Source organism: Engraulis encrasicolus, chromosome 11, assembly GCF_034702125.1.
Source record: "Engraulis encrasicolus isolate BLACKSEA-1 chromosome 11, IST_EnEncr_1.0, whole genome shotgun sequence".
NCBI classification, from domain to species: domain Eukaryota; kingdom Metazoa; phylum Chordata; class Actinopteri; order Clupeiformes; family Engraulidae; genus Engraulis; species Engraulis encrasicolus.
In genome coordinates, this window is record NC_085867.1 from 48,730,898 (window position 1) to 48,750,897 (window position 20,000).

At 44.1% G+C, this 20,000-nt stretch overlaps 1 protein-coding gene across 1 annotated transcript in view; it reads right to left on the reverse strand.

Annotated features, from left to right (window-relative positions):
- igsf9a (immunoglobulin superfamily, member 9a) overlaps positions 1 to 20,000 on the reverse strand; it is a 100,311-nt gene that overhangs the window by 65,827 nt on the left and 14,484 nt on the right. The window contains exons 2-3 of the mRNA XM_063209757.1: positions 13,803 to 13,901; positions 13,004 to 13,249 (exon numbers count right to left, since the gene is read on the reverse strand). Of these exons, the coding sequence (XP_063065827.1) occupies positions 13,004 to 13,249; positions 13,803 to 13,866 (310 nt within the window). The 5' untranslated portion in view covers positions 13,867 to 13,901. The remainder of the gene's footprint in view (positions 1 to 13,003; positions 13,250 to 13,802; positions 13,902 to 20,000) is intronic.

The following is a 20,000-nucleotide window of genomic DNA, read 5'->3' on the forward strand; positions in this document are numbered from 1 at the left end:
GGCCCCCCAGGGGTCCCCGGCCCCCACTTTGAAAACCACTGCCATAGACCAATCCAGTCCTTAGTCTTAGCACACTTTTTTGGGACAGAAAACCAGACAGGACACATGACTTCATCTCACACACACAAAGCAGCAGTCACACGGAATACCTCACCCCTGACTAAGGCAATAATCACACATGATTTCCCAAGGCCTTGGTTTGGGCTCCATTCAAATGATAAGGGAAATGGAGTCAAATACAGCGGCCATTCATTCATTCATTCAGACAGGCAGGCAGGTCTCACCTTCCCGGCCCGCATTACTCATGGCCAGAGGAGTTCAGTTTGTGAGAGTTTAACCTGGAGCCAGTTAAAGATTGTTTAAAACACACGTTTGAAAAAAAACACGCACCCATATGTACACACACACACACACACAAGCACACATGCATGAACGCACACACGCATGCACGCATGCACGCATGCGCGCACGCATGCACCCGCGCACACACACACACACACACACACACACACACACACACACACACACACACACACACACACACATACACACACACACAAACACCTACTTGTTTCCTTGCACCACTGAGAACACACACAAACACTGCCTAAGCACAACCGTGACTGTAGTCAAGAGCTTTTCCTTTACTTTTGCCAGCAAAATGGCTTAATCATCAACTCAACTCAGACTAAAAAAGACTGAAAGCAAAACAATATTTGCTTTGGTGTGTACACTGTATCCACATGTCTGTGTGTATTTTTTCATGTGCGTTTTAATGTGGTTTCAGCGTACTATGGGTGTAAATCTTCAATGTGTAATTACTGCATCTGTAATATGCTTTTTTCCATCGAGACGAGATTGTTTATGATTGTGTGGCTGCGGCTTTATGTCTTGAACTAGCTGGCTCTACAGACGTGGATTTCTTCCATTTCCTCTGTGTGTGAGTGTGTGTGTGTGTGTGTGTGTGTGTGTGTGTGTGTGTGTGTGTGTGTGTGTGTGTGTGTGTGTGTGTGTGTGTGTGTGTGTGTGTGTGTGTGTGTGTGTGTGTGTGTGTGTGTGTGCGTGCGTGCGCACGCTTGCGTGTGTGCGTTTGCATGTGTGTGTTTGTGTGTTTGTCTGTGTGCGTGCATGCAGTTTCGTGTGTTAAGCTCGCTGGGGTTGGATTTTCTTTTCATCTTGACAATGTAATGGACTTGGTTTCGGTCAGGTTGAGACTGCGGTGTGTGTGTGTGTGTGTGTGTGTGTGTGTGTGTGTGTGTGTGTGTGTGTGTGTGTGTGTGTGTGTGTGTGTGTGTGTGTGTGGTGGGAGGGGGGGGAGTGGCGTCTCAGTGTAGTGTTTCAGAGCTACTGTTGTGCTTTGGGGCGCTGTGATGGTTTGAAATTTACAGTTTTTTTCAATTGCTAACAAGCGCTTTCCCATACTTTGGATACTTTTTCTAAACTCTTAACACAGACTACCACCTACCAACACAATTAGCCAAACAGTTCATTTTCTTCTCAAAAGCATACACTGTTAAATATACACAAAGAAATGCATTCATTGACTGCTAATTGTGTGAAAAAAACATGTAATGTGTCAACTGTATGGCAATGAAAGCCCTTGGTGTGCTAACTGTATTAAGAGTTTTGCAAATGTCGCTGAGGATTGGACAAAAGCGCGTTAGCGATTGAAAAAAACTGTAAATGATCACAGACAGGTGCACAAGGAAACGCACGGGAGACGAACGAGAAAGACACAGTGTGACACTTCCAGAGAGAGAGAGAGAGAGAGAGAGAGAGAGAGAGAGAGAGAGAGAGAGAGAGAGAGAGAGAGAGAGAGAGAGAGAGAGAGAGACAGACAGAGCGGTAAAGCTGCATTGATGTACACTGTAAAAGAATTGGCTTGATTATGTCCTCTTTTGAAAGTCGCTTTGGTTATAAAGCGTCTGCCAAATGCAATGTAATGTAATGTAATGTAATATAATGTAAAAGAAGAAACATAAAGACAAAAAAGAAAACGGGTAATGAGAGATTTGATGAATTACTGATGAATTATTGACGAATTATTGATGAATATGTAAGGACACCTGAGGTCAGTGAAGATGGTGTAAGAAAAATATAAAAGGTAAACAGAAACTTCTATTTAGTGTGGATAGGAAAGGACAGGTGCAGGTAAACAGAGACGGTTGAGAGACAAGTCCATGAAGACAGGCAATTGATAGAAAGACACAAGCTCAAACTAGCCCATAGACGAGAAAAGTGAGAAACTTGAACGAGTCGAGACAGGTAATAAATCACAGACAGATTCAAACATGTTAAAACAGAAGACAAACGGAAGATTTATGGGGGAGCAGATTCTAGCAAGTCGAGACAATTAAGATTAATGGCTACGGGTTCAAACAGGTAGCAGCCAGTGAGAACTGAAATGCGAGACCGTTTCGGGGCAGGAAGGAGAGAATTTAGGGAGCGAGAGAAACTGTTGTGGGGACAGGTGTGTAGTGACACTTTTTTATTTACAGAGAGAGTAGCTCTCGTGTGTGACCCCTACTAGTAGTCTGGGGCTTTCCGCTGCTACTGCTGCTGCTGACACCCGAGTGTAAGCATAGCCCGAGGAGATGAAATTCACACCATCATCACACACACACACACACACACACACACACACAGACACACACACAAACACACGCTCCCTTGCTGACACACTCACACACAACACACACACCGCTCTCTCTCTCTCTCTCTCTCTCTCTCTCTCACACACACACACACACGCACACACGCACACACACACACACTAACAGAAAAACAAACACATATACATTCCATCTTTCTGTCTCTACGTGTATATGAAATTCACACCATCATAACACACACACGCTGCTTTGCTGACACACACATCCATCCCACACAGCGCTCTCTCTCTCTACCTCTCTCTCTCTCTCTCTCTCTACCCAGGGTGTCTACAGGTTTGACCAAGTCAAAATTAAGACATTTTAAGACTTTTCAATACCATTTTCCAAATAAAATTAAGACCAACTCGCGGCGTTAACAGGTTTTAGCAAGTCAAAATTAAGACATTTTAAGACTTTTCAATACCATTTTCCAAATGAAATTAGGACCAACTCGCAAGATCATACACAGGTTCAAATGAAGCACAAAAACCAATTGGTCATTTACATTAATGTAGCCCTTTGAAAACACAAAACTATACACAATGAAACTTTACACTAAATAAAATTCAATAATGCGTTCTAAATTACACTACATGGCTACAACTCCCGATTTCCGTCGCGAAGTTCATCACATGGCTGACATAATTATTCCTCCCTAAATTAAGCTCCACAAATTTAAGACATTTGGGTTGACATTTTAAGACAAAATAAGACTTTTCAAGGCCTTATTTGGCGAAAATGAAATTTAAGACTTTTTAAGACTTTTTAAGGACCCGCGGCCACCCTGCTACCTCTCTCTCTCTCTCTACCTCTCTCTCTCCCTCTCTGTCTCTCTCTCTCTCTCTGTCCACCTCTCTCTCTCTATCTACCTCTCTCTCTCTCTCTCTATCTCTCTCTACCTCTCTCTCTCTCTGTCTACCTCTTTCTCTCCCTCTCTGTCTCTCTCTCTCTCTGTCCACCTCTCTCTCTCTCTCTGTCTACATCTCTCTCTCTCTCTCTCTCTCTCTCTCTCTCTCTCTCTCTCTCTCTCTCTGTCTACATCTCTCTCTCTCTCTCTCTCTCTCTCTCTGTCCACCTCTCTCTCTCTCTCTGTCTACATCTCTCTCTCTCTCTCTCTCTACAGCATGTCTACATCTCTCTCTCTCTGTCTACATATATCTCTCTCTTACACACACACACACACATTCACACACACAAACACACACACACACACACACACACACACACACACCCCCCCCCCCCCCCCAGGGCTACACCTGATGGGCTCCGTGAAAGCAGTGAAGGCAGATTATATGCCTTGCTGGCCTTTGTGCGGGTCCACGCCGGCGTGAATATAGATCCCTTTGTCACAGGAGCCGGGGCCGCTGCGGACAAGGGAGACAAGGGAGGCTTTTTTTTCTTTTTCAAGAGAGATTGTTTTCCCTTCCTCCATTGTTCCCCGCCCAGTCCTTTGTTTCTCTTATTCATCTATAGGAAGGAATGTCTGCGCCAGCCAAACACTGACATCACACCCATCTCGGGGTAGGGTTGGCTGGGGTAGTGTAGGGTAGGGTGGAGTGAGTAGGCGTGAGTACGATGGGGTCTGGGTCTGGGTCTGGGTCTGGGTCTGGGTCTGTGTTGGCGTAGCGTGGAGTGGCGGAAACTTTAAACAACACAGTGTCGGGTGTTTTCTTTACTTACAACAACACAGACGGCCAGCCGCCATCCACTGATACTGATATGAATATTAAACTGAAATGATTTCTATTTATTTAAGATTACCTGATGATATCAATAGTATACACCATCTCGGGGTAGGGTGGGATGGGTGAGTAGGATGGGGTCTTGGTCTTGGTCTTGGTCTGTGTTGGTGTGGCGTGGCGTGGCCTGGCCTGGCCTGGCGTGGCCTGGCCTGGTGTGGCGTGGGGGAAACTTTAAACAACACAGTGGCCAGTGTTTTCTTTACTTAAAATAACACAGACGGCCAGCCGCCATCCGCTGGTACTGATAGGAATATTAAACTGAAATTATTTCTATTTATTTAAGATTACCTGATGATATCATTAGTGTACACCAGTGATTTTCAACCTATGGGCCGGGGCCCACTGGTGGGCCCTAAAGGTATTCCAAGTGGGCCTTGAAATAATATTCTAAAAATTATAATCACATTTTGGTGTGTGTTGCTGCTGATTTATGTGAGTTTTATTCGTAATCAGGTCAGAGGTGGGCCCCGAACATTTGTGACAATTTTAAGTGGGCCCCAAGTTGGAAAAGGTTGGGAACCCCTGGTATACACCATCTCGGGGTAGGCTAGGGTAGGGTGGGATGGGTGATTAGGATGGGGTCTGGGTCTTGGTCTTGGTCTGTGTTGGCGTGGCGTGGCGTGGCCTGGTGTGGCGTGGGGGAAACTTTAAACAACACAGTGTCGGGTGCTTTCTTTACTTAAAACAACACCATCGGCTGATACTGATATGAATACGAAAAAAAAATATTTATATTTATGTCTATTTAAGATGAACTGATGATATCAATAGTATATCATCATAAATCCCCCACTGCCTGAATGGTACGCATTGCCAATAAAATATATGGTAGTTTACGTACAGACTCAAATTCCGTATAAACTATTCGTACAGAGTATTCTGGAACATCCAAAAAAATGATTTTGAAAAAAAAAAAAGATATTTCAGCATGATTTTGCAAGATATTTGAAATTGTGCTCAGAATAGCACAAGCTTTTCCACAAGCTTGTTTAAGAGTGGATGAACCCTGCTCTTAGTAGGCCTATCTAATAGCCCACTTAACACGAACAGCCCCAGTGCCCCACTTCTCCTACTCTCCTCATCAGCATGGGTTTTAATTCTACTGACACTGAAGCCCACATTAAAGGGGTATGCCACTATTTTGGGGCTTAATACAGTTGAAATCGTTGGCCGGGTTTTATAAAGGTGGTAAAGTGTCTTATTTTTCATGTCAGCCGTTGTCTTGCTTTAAGACCAGTTAAAAGAGGGAGTATGTAGCTAAGCTAGTGAAAGTCAATGGATCACTGTAGCATGAGTGATCCATTGACTCTCACTAGCTTGGATACTTACTCCCTCCTTAAAACAAGACAACGCCTAACATGAAAAAGAAGACACTTTACTACCTTTATAATAGCCTCGCGCGCCATCCAACGTACTTCCGCCAAGACACTTGGCTCCGCACTACGTCTGGTACCTGTCTTCTGTGGAGCGATGTTGACCGGTAGGATTTTCGCCGGTGTTCTAACGGTCCTACATTGTAATTTTATCCTACGGTAAGATGTTCTGTCAGACATGTCTGTTAAACGATCCTACATCGCCATAGATAGACGTCAGACATGTTTGTTCAACAACTTATAAGTTAAATCCTGATTTTTTCCGAAAATGTCCTTCCTGCTTCCTGCAATCGCGTCAGATCAAACAAAGTCCAGACCATGAATACGAAATAGAAATGTAGTATTATGGGATGGTCAGAACCAGGCTACCTTTAGAAACCCAGGTCAACGATTGTAACCATGTTCAGCCCCAAAATAGTGGCATACCCCTTTAAGGGTTATCACTCTGAGCAGGCTCAGTCAAAGTAAAAAGAAAAAGCCTTAAATTCTCATGTGCAAGTGTGTGTGCATGTATGTGTGAACCTGCATGCATTTGATCCACTTCCATTGCCTTTCTCTTTTCCATTTCCACTGTTTTGAAAAATTCCTATCAACTGATTCAAATGACTCTACTACAGCTGCTCATTCTCATTCTCATTAGCTCAATGCTACTACAGTAGTTGGCACAGGGTTAGGTACGTCTGGTAAAAATCCTCGTCTGGCTAGCCAGGTGTGTAGGCCACAGGTGTACGTATGTATGCCAAGGCAAGGCGGCCTTTGAAGCTTAGCCTCCTAAGCACATGTAAACAGGGATCCCACACACACACACGCAGGACAGGCCACTCAGCAGGAGGGATCAACATGAAAGCTTTTCCGGGGACCAGACGTCAGGAGAGGCCCCGATCAATAGGAAGCCATGGGTTTTTTGTTTTTTTTTGGGGGGGGGGGGGGGTTAGAGGGGCCCCCGATAATTGAATCTTTCCAGGGGACCCGTCATCAGGCTTGCACACAAAGAATACACAAAGAATACACACTCTACACGAAATATCTCTTACAGGTTACTACAGTACGCACAGCACTGAGTTTTGATGAAACATATCAAACTAAAAGTTGAGAGGTTTTTTTGATAAAATAAAAATGGTGCAGGAAAGGGACTGAAAAAACTTGGATACTTCTAAATTCTAAATCCTACACTTTTGTGACCGAGAGGTCAAACGTCATTGCCATTGAATGAATGAATACAAAGAAGAACAAAAAAACTTCAAGAAGAAAAAAAATCCAAAGGAGTGTGCAAACCTTTTTTCAAAAAATACGTAATCTTTTTCTTTCAGCACCAGGGATTGTGCACAAGTAACTCTCTACAAGTAATTTCACCTTCACATTGTGCTGCTAAAGCCTTTGCGAGTTGTGATGGCGTTTTTCTGTTGTTCCTTCCTACCTTCAAACTGTCACGAAAAGATTTTAAACCAGGCCAGCTTGCTATCTCTGTACTGTGATGAGGGTCTTTGTGATCTTTGTGTGTGTGTGTGTGTCTGTGTGTGTGTGTGTGTGTGTGTGTGTGTGTGTGTGTGTGTGTGTATGTGTGTGTGTGTGTGTGTGTGTGTGTGTGTGTGTGTGTGTGTGTGTGTGTGTGTGTGTGTGTGTGTGTGTGTGTGTGTGTGTGTGTGTGTGTGTGTCTTGAGAGTGGACCTGCATTGCACAGGAGAGGTATTGTCAAGACAGCCCAGATCCCTCTCCTAACAGGCAGCCATTGTGTGTCCGTCTCTCTGCTCACAATGGAGGGAGAAGCAAACTCACAATACCAGCAGCCCCTATGCACACACAAAAGACCACCCTAGCCCACCCCGCCCACATAAACACACACACACACACACACACACACACACACACACACACACACACACACACACACACACACACACACACACACACACACACACACACACACACACACACAAAAGACCACCATAGCCCACCCTAGCCCACATAAACACACACGCACGCGGCACGCACGCACGCACGCAGGCGCGCACCTTTCAACACCCACCCACATATAAAAACAGTCATACACACAATCTCAAACACACACATATGAGAAAGTGCACATGCATGTGTGCACACAGAGATAGAGAGAGAGAGAGAGAGAGAGAGAGAGAGAGAGAGAGAGAGAGAGAGAGAGAGAGAGAGAGAGAGAGAGAGAGAGAGAGAGAGAGAGAGAGAGAGAGAGAGGCCCCTGAGAACCAAGTGTGTCTGGTGCAGTTTGGGCAGTGGGGGTTGGGACAGGCATTGGCTGTATGAGGGCTGAGACACAGGTGTTGTTAGACCAGGTGATCATCTGATGAAATGCATCTCTGTCTTTCTCTATCCATCACCTTTGTCTCTCTCTCTCTATCTCTCAATTTGTCTTTCTCTTTCTCCTTCCCATTTCATCCCCTTCTCACCCGTCACACCATATCCTTAGGGAAAGTGACAGTTGCATTACAACTCAACAAAATTGTGTTTGACCGTTGCATCTCACTCGACAGTCCACACTTAGCTTAGCTTCCCTACTTAATCCCTATAGACTTCAATTGGCAATGTCAGCAGGACCAGACTTCTGACCAATACAAATGGACAATGTGACTAAAAAATGAGCATTGAAAAAAGTGTGCATGCAATGCAACTTGTCGCTTGGCTTCGAGAAAGCGGTGCGTCAGGAAACAATGGAAAGGAAGAGATTTTGTCAAAGGAGAGGAAAAGGAGAGTGCTGCATTGGGTCAATTGTTTCAGAGAAAAAGGGTGCTCTTCGGAATGGTAAGGAGAACTTCAAAATTTAGCTTGTGACAATCTCCAAAATGTGAAGGCCAAAACATTAGGCTCCTTGCTGAAGGTGGTAGTCTTAAGGATCTGAGGCACACTGATCTTAGTGAAAAAAGTTTTTAAATTCTTTATTTTAAAGGGACACTGTGCAGGAAATGGTCAAAAAAGTACTGCAACTATACTGCTCATTGAAACTGGGTTGCCTATTGCCAAATTTGATCTTTACATGAAAGTTTACTAAGTAATAAACAAATATTTTCTAGTATGGTCCAAGCAGAGCCATTTTTGCAGGCTAAAAATTGCTATTTTTGGAAATTCAAAATGGCGGACCATGGAGAAGATCCCCCTTTTCATGTATGAAAAGAGCTATTTTTACAGTCATAATGAATACTTAGAATTTGATGGCGGTAGTAAGTATTCATGAAAAAGGTAACATTAGTGAATGGGCAGCATGAATTCTGGAAATGAACAACAAAACATCTCACACAGTGCCCCTTTAAGGATCTGAGGCACACTGATCTTAGTGAAAAAAGTTGAAAAATTCTTTATTTTAATGGATAACTCCTACACATTCACCTGCATACCAGTCTTCATCAGGGCAAACTTCCACTATGCCATGCAGTCGAAACGTGTAGGTGTTATCCATTAAAAATGAAGGAAGAGATTTTGTCTCTTTTCAGTCGGTGGCGTTGGTTGCAGTTGGGACTTGGGACACAGTGTGGCATTCAGGTGAGTTAGCGTGGGGCGGGGGGGGATGAATAAGAGTCCTATGTAGCAGCTGGCACCAAGCACCTTTGAAGACAAGCAGAGTAGTATTCCTCTGGCACCCCCAAGCCTCTGCAGACAGTGGAGAGTAAAAGAACCCTGGCACACCACACACACACACAACAACGCACACACATACACACGCAAGCACACACGCAAGCAAGCACGCAAGCAAGCACGCAGACACGCACAAACACATGCACGCACGCACACAGACAGACTGACACACACTCACACGCAAGCACACAAGCACGCACGCACAAACACATGCACGCACACAGACAGACAGACAGACAGACAGACACACACTCACACACGACACCTTATGAAGTTAGTCGAGTCCTGTCCTGACCTGAACCTGTGTCTGTGTCACCTCACCGCAAAGTTAGGATCTGACAGGTGCTCCAACAGGTGAAGCCGCAGAGCAGCGCAGAGCAGATAGATACACCTGTGACAGCAGGCAGGCAGGCAGCAGCAGCTCACTCACTTAAACCAACTGGGGCTTTAAAGCCTCATCCAGCCAGCCACTAAAATACTCTGTCATCATCCACCTGCCCCCCCGCATTCCTCCTCCCTCCTCACATCAGACTCAAAGGCAGAGCGACCACAGACCATGCAGAGAAGAAAAAGAAGACGAAGAAGAAGAAGAAGAAGAAGAAGAAGAAGAAGAAGAAGAAGAAGAAGAAGAAGAAGAAGAAGAAGAAGAAGAAGAAAGAGAAATGGGATGGAGAGATTGAGGGTGAGGGGGAAGATGAAGGGAAGTCTGATGTATGAAAGGAGTGGTGACGGATGACAGGATGTGAAGTGAAGGATGAAGGTTGAATGAGGAGCAGTGTTGCCAGATTGGGTGGTTACCCGCCTAATTGGGCTACTTGGGATGGCCGTCTAAAACACGTAAAAACGGGAAAAATTGGCCACTTGGCGTTTTTTTTCCCCAGCTGTTTTATGCCCATAGAAATCAATGCAATTTGTTGAAATTGGGCGGGATTTAGCACATTTTGGCATTTTCTTTTAGAACCTTTTGGGCGGGATTTGATCAGACACGTCTGGCAACACTGATGAGGAGGGGAGCTGTGTTCGCTATCTGTGGCCCCCGTGTGCACCCAAATGACTGTAGCCCTCTTTTTCCACCTCCTGACTGAGTGCCTGCCAAGCGATATCTCTTTTCTGGCTGATGCTCTGAGTGAGAAGACGAGCTTAGTTGGACCACAGGCAGGCGTCTGGAAAGAAATGTGCGCACCTGAATAGTGTCAGCAGTTTTTTTTTTCTTATCTTTTCAAACTCCTCCGACTGCTTCAGAGTTAAATAATCTCTGCACTTCTCAGAAAGGTGCCAGTGTTTGAACGTTTTTTTTTTTTTTCAACTCGCTAAGATAACCTGCTAACCACAAAATATGTTTTTGTCAGTAGAGTATGTTCCTTAGTGGGTGCTAAAGCTGTTGTACCTCAAGAGTACAACATAGTGTAGATCAGGGGTTCCCAACCTTTTTCAACTTGGGGCCCAATCGAAATTGTCAAAAATGTTTGGGGCCCACCTCTGACCCAATTAAGAATAAAACTCAAATAAATCAGCAACAAGACACACCAAAATGTGATTATTATTTTTGGAAAATGATTTCAAGGCCCACTTGGAATACCTTCAGGGCCAACCAGTGGGCCCCGGCCCATAGGTTGGGAACCACTGGTGTAGATCACAAGGATGCCTTGACATGCTGTAGCTCGTGATCCAAGCTAAACCCCTGATGCTACTAAGCACACAACATCTGCCTGCCAGATGATTGTCTCATGGCATTATCGTCAAAGCAAACGAGCTCGCTTTCATCCTTCGTTTAGGCAAGGACAGCAGCACAACACGTTACCAGGGGTTTTCCTGGTGATGTGTGAAGTGTGGGGATTCACAAAAACTAGGGTGCTTCGTCCGGACGTGCCTACGTCAATAGTGATGCACGTCCTCGTTGCCGAACGGCAGTGGGCACTGCACTGGGACTCACTAGTTTCAAACAAGCGATTTAGGGTTAGGTTTAGGGTTAAGGTTAGGTTTAGGGTTAAGGTTAGGGTTAGGTTTAGGGTTAAGGTTAGGTTTAGGGTTAAGATTAGGGACGGTATGGACGGTTGTCATGGCGACGATTCAAACGTCGTCGGCAACAAGGACGCGCATAGCTATTGTGACGTAGGCACGTAATAACGCCTCCGGACGACACAACATAGAATTTTTTGTCCCGTGAAGTGTGTGTTCCACATGTCTGTCAAACAGCAACTAGGCCTACTACTACTACTCACCAAACATCTCAAGTTCCTTTTCCCCTCCCTCTGGTCTCTTACCCCTCCCCCTCACATGAGACTAAGGTACCTTGAGCATGGCACCATCTCCATGCAGTTCTCCCGCAGGGGCTTACTAGCTTACATAGAAAATAAATATTGATGTGTGTTTTGATGTTTTGTGTGCCACAAAAAAATGACACTTTAGGCAAGAATAGGCTATTTCCTTATGTTTGCTGTTAATGTTTGTGTATAATGACTTGACCCCACTTGGTAGCACTTTATTTTATTTTTGGTTTAAGTTGATGGATTAAAACACCTTTCCTGCATCGGCAACCCTTGGTGTGCGAGTTCTCTTCCTTCTCCTCTGTTGTACAATACCCAGAACCCATGCACCCACAAGGCCTGGAGAGGAGAGGAGAGGAGAGGAGAGGAGAGGAGAGGAGAGAAGAGAGGAGAGGAGAGGAGAGGAGAGGAGACGCTGTGATGACGGATCGAAATATAGATGGGTTGCGGAAGAGAGATTGGAGAGAGGAGTGGAGAAGAGAAATAGAATCAAAAACAGAAGGTGGGAGAAAGAAATAGGGAAAGGTATTGGGAGAGAGAGAGAGAGAGAGAGAGAGAGAGAGAGAGAGAGAGAGAGAGAGAGAGAGAGGGAGGGAGGAAAGACGGAACATAACGAAAAGGGATGACAGCAGTCTTGTATGAGTGTGGGAGTGTAAATCAGAAGGCGCGACCCTTCCTGACCTAACTGTGTTTATAATGACTTCCACGTCTGTTGTAGCCAGATCCACTGATTATAATGGGAGCTATTTATTACAGCATTATGCAAAGTTACTTCTCTCTGCATGACCCCCGCGCCGTGACCCCCGACTCCCAGTCCCGCTGACCGCCAGTTTGGGAACCGCTGCACCCAATGTGAACACACGCATTCTCTTCTACTACTCACCTTCGTAGTCGGGGTGCAGTCGAGGGGCGTAGGCTCCAAACTGGATGAGGATGGGGATGTCCACATGTGTGTCTAACAGCAACTAGGCCTACTACTACTACACACCAAACATCTCAAGTTCCTTTCTCCCTCCATCTGGTCTCTTACCCCTCCCCCTCACATGAGCCTAAGGTATCTTGAGCATGGGCACCATCTCCATGCGACGCCCCCTGCATTACTCCCCTATAGGGGTCTCGACCGCCAGTTTGGGAACCGCTGCACCCACCTAATGTGACCACACACATTCTCCGCTAGTACTCACCTTCGTTGTCGGGGTGCAGTTGAAAAGAATAGGCAGGTTTTTTTTATAATGCTCGCCGCGCTGCCACGTCTGGTGTAGCCAGTTCCACTGATTATAATGGAAGCTATTTTTAACAGCAGATACGATAAGACATTGACTGAACACATCCAGTGTAGACCCAATGTGACCACATTCTCTGCTACTCACCTTCGTAGTCGGGGTGCAGTCGAGGGGCGTAGGCTCCGAACTGGATGAGGATGGGGATGTCCAGGCCCTGGCGTACCCACTCCACCACGTGGCCCCCACGCCCCCCGGGGCCCCCTCGGGGGCTGGCAGCAGTGCCCACCTCCACCTCCTCCACCTCCTCAGGGGAGAGGCTGCACCTCAGCACCGCCACGCTGCCCAGCTTGGCACGCACCGAGGGCTCCGCAGCAGCAGCAGCACGGACCAGATCTGATGACGCACACACACACACACGTACACATGAAAATAGAAGATAAAACGTCACATTAAATGTAAAGAAACATGGGCCTGCATGGTGTGTGGACTTTATTTTCAATTTCCATGTGACTTTGCTGGTCCTGCACCCAGAATATATTTTTGAGACGGATGTGCGTGTTTTTTTTTCTATACTGAACACACACACACACACACACACACACACACACACACACAGACACACACAGACACACACACACAGACACACACACAGATATGTTAACACACAAGGGCATGCAAACCCAGATACACAAAGGCATACAGGCATACAGGCATACAGGCACAGTACACACACACATACACACACCACATTGTCTATGTGCATAAATAAATAAATAAAATGCTTGTTGGAGGAGAGAACAAGGGCAGTCATACATGCAGTACGTGACTTTGTGCGTGCGTGCGTGCGTGCGTGCGTGCGTGCGTGCGTGCGTGCGTGCGTGCGTGCGTGCGTGCGTGCGTGCGTGCGTGCGTGCATGCGTGCGTGCATGCGTGCGTGCGTACTCACAGAGGGGCCAGAGAGTAAGTAGAGCGGTGGCCAACAGCGAGGGAGGAGTCCTGTGCAGTCCCATAGCTGCCAATCATAAAGTCAGACGCATCTCCACACCTGCACACACAGCAAATAACAGGAAGTCAGTTTCATTTACATTACATTACATTACATTGCACTTAGCTGACGCTTTCATCTATTCAAAGCGACTTCCAGGTATTATTTTTCAGGGTATTGGTTACAGTCCCTGGAGCAATGTGGGGTTAGGTGCCTTGCTCAAGGGCACTTCAGCCATGTAGGGAGAGGTCAGGGGGGATTTGAACCTGCAACCCCTAGATTGAAAGACCAACTCTCTAACCACTAGGCCACGGCTGTACAATTTATATAGCACATTTAAACAGCAAAAACTGACCACAGTGCTATACAGTGTCAAAAAATAATAATATACATAAAGATACAGACAGACGGCATTCCACAGTGTAATAAAAAGGCAAGAATAAAAGAATATGAATAAAAAAGAAGATTTTTTTTTTTAACTAGAAAACTATGGAATATGTAAAACACAAACAACATCAACCGATAGCACTGTAAGAACACAACGTCAACTCAGAACATGATATCACAATGTGCTGGGCAACAACTCTATTCATCATATCAAAACAACACAGCACAGCATCAGGGCATCGTAAAAAGATACAACTCAATCAAAGACAACAAGAAAGAAAGAAACACAACATCATAAAGAGTCTCATTGTACCGTAGCAAAGCATAACCATTAAAAAAAAGAAAACAGATAAAACAAACCAATGAATTTCCACTGCTCCTCTATCCACAGATGGAGACACAGATTTGACCTTTTTGTTTTCTTTGGCAAGATTAGCAAACCCATTTGTCCTCGTACACACACACACACACACACACACACACACACACACACACACACACACACACACACACACACACACACACACACACACACACACACACACACACACACACACACACACACACACACATTTGTGCCCCCCAAATGATCCCTGTGGGGCCCTACTGTGCCACTCTGCATGGTGCTGTAACAACACTGCTGCTGCTGCTGTCATCCGGCGAGATCACAAGTGTCTGCCCATCAGGAAGTAACTAGGGCTGGGCAATATGATGATGTATATCGTTATCGTGATATAAAAGTATATATCGTGACCTTTCTCCTACACCGTTTATATCGTGATAGTAATTTGATCATAAATAAAAAGATAAAGAGAATAAAAGAATAAAAAGATCCATTTTAAAGAAATGTTGTTTTGAGACATGAATAAATAAAGAGCAAATAAAGAGAATAACTGAAAACGTATGTAATTGTGCTATGTCGTGATATATATCGTTATCGTGATATAAAGTAATCCATATCGTGATATTGGGTTTTTTTTCCATATCGCCCAGCCCTAGAAGTAACCATGAGCCTATTTCGAGTGGTCAGGGTTCCCACTCTAATTCAGATATAAAATTCCATGAATTTCCATGACCACTTCCATAGAATGGTGTTAAACAGTTTTAAAAAGTGTGAAAACTGAAGATTATCTTAAGCAGAGCCAATGCTGAAACCAAACTGTCTCTGCTGAAGCATTCTAGTATAACCAATAAGAAATGACGTTACACAACAAATGTTTCTGGTTCTACACAACTTAAGAAAATCCCATGATATTCCATGACTGTGCATGCAAAATCTTAAAATTCCATGACTTTCCATGACTGGAAAAACTTTTATGAAATTCCATGATATTACAGAAATTCCATGACCCGTGGGAACCCTGGGTCATTGTCTTGCCAGTGGGACAGCAGTACTATGGATGGTGCATGTGAAAGTCCAATTCGGGATCACTCATTGTCATTGTGACATGCAGCACTCTACAGCATACAGTGCTCACTGACTGCACACAATGAAATTGCATTTATGCCTCACCCATGCAAGGGGACGTTGTCATGTGATGCATAGCCCAGTAAATGACAAGCAATATTTTTTTTCGAGAAAATCCTTTGTCCAGTGCAACTTGTTGAGCATGAATCAACATTGGACAACAATGAAAAAGAATAATAGTGATTAAGGTTTTTTTGCCATATTGGCTTGCGCTGTGGCTCAAGGGACCACACTGTAATGCTGGGGACCTGAGTTCGATTAAGGCCAGAGGTCAATTCCTGATCCTCCCCTATCTCTCTCTCACACACTCACTTCCTGTCATCATCTCACACTGTCCAATCAAATAGAGACATGAGACATAAAAAGACATAAAATAGAGACATAAGACATCATAATAATAAGACATAGAAACAAAAACTTGATTTGCCATATTACCCATCCATATCCATTGGGTAGCGATCTGGGTAGCTGTGACTGTATAAAAGGGGTTGCTTGCTTACATTACAGTACATGAAACAGTAAGAACAGCTGAAAGATTAGAAACTGCAGGGAGTAACACAGTGGGAGGCTTTGGGGACAGCTGTGTAAAGGCTATAGGCCTACGTGCTGCATATAATTCATTGGGTTCAATACATCTCAGAGAGCAGAAATTAAGTTTCCGTTTTAGTTTTCAGCTTTTAACTTTTTTGTTGCTTTTTTTTTAAACGCACCCAATGAAAATCACATAAATTAAATCACACCAGGCGCTGTGGGTCCAAATCGTGTAATCTGGCTAATCTCTAAGGTTGGATACATAACAGCTTAAACTGGCCACTTTAGTGCCAAACAAGATTTGTTTTGGGTAATCGAGGCCAGACGTGACAATCTACTCTAGAGTCACAGGGGCAGGGCCATGAGAAAATATGAATTCACAGCAGTACAGTCATCCTGGCACTTGCATGGCCATCGTGACTTTACAATCCACCTTCATGATCACAGTCCAGTCCTCTGAATCACGTCCTGGGTCAGCCTGACACTGTGGAAACTAAATCTAAATTCACTATAAATATGCTGAGAGTATTGTTAAGTATTATTATTCATCCACAACATGGATGTTAAAAGGAAGTTGCAAACAAACGGACATGATTTTGTGGAGTTTGAGAGAATTTCAAAGACATCCAAGCCAAAACGTCAGTTGCTCACTAGGGCTGGGCGGTATACCATAAAAAAAAACGTGGTAACGGTTTTCACCTGCACAAGGTTCACTTTTTCATGAGAGGTTTTTTTTTGTTTTTATTCCAAAAAGTGATTAAAATAGAAATGAAGATCAATTAAAATTCAGTATTTTGTCTCATTTTTAAATTTAATTTCAGCCTTTTCTTCAGAAACATTGAGATGCGGGGGAAAATCGCTGCTTATGAAAAAAAATCGCGCAGAGAACCGTGATATTAATTTTCATCAAGAAAACCGTGATACGCATTTTTTTTCCAGAACCACCCAGCCCTACATACTGTACAAGTCTTTGATTTCACTGCAGGGGAAAAATGACTCACACCCATGCAGTAGGCTAGGTGTGTTCACTTAGCGAAGGCGTCGAAAACAAACAGGGCAAAGCTCAGTTGTCCACTGCCTACTGTGAAGAACCACAAAAAAAATCGAGGTCGTTCACTTGTCACAAACAAAGTGCACGAAAGCCAATCAGGGGTCAGCACGGGTCAGTAAGCTGCTTGATATGGCGAGGTGATCCCACGCGTGAGAGCGGAGAGGGGGGTATAACGCCAAACTGTAGAGTAGAGTACAGTGCAGTGCAGTGCAGTGCAGTACAGTACAGTACAGCACGCAGCTTAATGTTGACTTAATCACACCCTGGCTCTCGTTGCCTTGCCCACAACAGAAATCCACGGCTCTGCTCTACAGGCTGGCTGTCTCCATGGGCCCATCTGCGCTTATCAGGTGACCTCGCTTATCAGAGTGGAGCGGAGTTCATTATGTCAAATGAAACTATGCCACAGAGTATTATTGTTATTATATAGGGCATTTTAATTTGTGTTTGTGTTTTAACCCATATGAGCACGTGCGCATTATATCTGATACACAACATTCTGTTTGTGCTCTTCCCCACACACAGTAAAACATACCAGTGTTATTTTAACTTTTTAAGAGTTGAAATTAATATTGGGTCCCACTAAGAAATAGAGTTTACATTTTACTAGAGTTCCTTTTACTCTTTGACCAGTGCAACATTTTTCAAAGTTAATTCTACTCATGTTTTGTAAATATCAACACTAGAATGTGAAAAAAAAATATTGAACTCTGGTGGCACGTGGAGTAGAATAGGTGGGTAATCATCTTGCTGTAGAGTTGAAATTACACCGATATTACACTGACTTTTGACTCTACTGTTAGAGTAATTTGACTGTCCATAGTGTGCACTGTGTGCACCCACATAATCAACATTTTCCTTTTATACAGTTAAATACTTGCCACATGAATCTACATCAGAGATAATTATATATATACACACAGTATATATATATATTATATATACACACACACACACAGTATATATATAGGGCATTTTAATTTGTGATTGCATTTTAATACCTTGTTTGGCTGAACTCAGGCCTACAGTGCTTTTAACAGGAAGTGTACGAGGTGGTATTGGTAAGCGGCGCGCTGTGGAACTGAATAGGATTAAAAGACGATATGACGATTCCTGCATGACAATTAATCAAATGGATGGTGTCCTGATGCATATACTGTAGAATGTCAACATCCCGCCATCGCTTATCAATGAGATTTTTAAGCACAATCTTCTGAGAGTCTGTAGTTAATGTTCAACGTGGCATTTTTGATTATACTGTGCAAGCCATGTGATAGACATGTACTATGCCACTGCCTGGAAAGTCGCCCTCTGCCATCCGTGTGGGTTTACGTGGTGCTCACTGACATGCCTGTCTGAAAGCCTACACTGTCATAAAAAAAAATGTTGTTTTACTCCCCTTACAGTTTCTTTTTTTTTTTAGCCCACAGCACCGTACCAACAGTTGATGCAAATGTAAATATATCTCATGCAGTAAAGTCAGATTTCCTAGTTTCCAAGTTTTTTTTTCTTTCAGGTCCATCATCCAAAATTAAATTTCTGATGGTCGGGAGTGTCACGGTTCATCTACTAAAGACTCATTTTCTGGAAGAGTTGGCTGACTGGTGGAGGTGAATCATTAACTAAGATAATCCTACTTTGACTCCTTGTAGAACACAGTGAACCAGATATTAGGTCCTTCTCTAGACGGTAGACCGACGCTTTTGAATTTAAAGGTTCTTGTTATTTTCTAATCTTAATGTAGGTCAGTAGTTCCCAAACTGGGGACCAGGGCCCCTAAAGGGTTCTTGGAGCTATTACAGGGGGGTTGCGGACAGATGGGACTTTGCATAAAAATGGAAAATCCACACGTTAACACCTAACATAATTCAATACATTGGTTCGTAACCATATTCACTAGTGTGGTTAGATTAATTTGCTTTTCTGTGAATTTATAAATATATTAGTAGAAAAACCGTTCATGGACAATGTAAACGAAGCCAATTGGAGCCAATTTTGGTCCCCTAGAGGAAATTCTTTCTCTGCACTTTATCCCATTTGGACTAGTGAATCACATTGAAGTACACACACTAGTCCATAGCAGTGGGCTGCCTGCTGAGCGGCGCCCGGGGAGCAGTGTGGGGGTTAGGTGCCTTGCTCAAGGGCACTTCAGCCGTGGTCCGGTCGGGCATTGTACCGGGGACCCTTGGGTTGCCAACCCAGTGCTCTAACCGCTGAGCCACGGCAACATTAATGGACAAAAACATTGCCTAATAATAATAATATGAGGAGTGGGGATCGCAAAGATATTCTTAGGTCCAAGGTTCAAAAAGGTTGGGAACCAGGTAATAATACAGTCCATGGCCACAAAATCCTGGCAAGGCTTTACTCCCATACTGCCTTTAGTTCTACACAATCGTTTCGATCTGAAAGACAGTCTCACTTGTGATTAGGTCTGGTGTTAACCAGGCAATCCAAATACTGGTTGAAGGTGATGATTGTGCACATCCCAGGAGAAAGGTGCATGACAAAGGCTGACTGTAGTTTTCAGAGTGAGGAGTCCGGCGCACACTTAAAGAAGACTGTTGAAAGAAATCAAAACGTAATCCAGCCATGAAATAAAAACAACAAAAAGGATTTTTCAGTGTGCAGACTCCTCACTCTGAAATTTACCCAAACACTGCACTTTGCTGGCAGTTTAGTTTAGTTTAGTTTAGTTTAGTTTAGTTTAGTTTAGTTTATT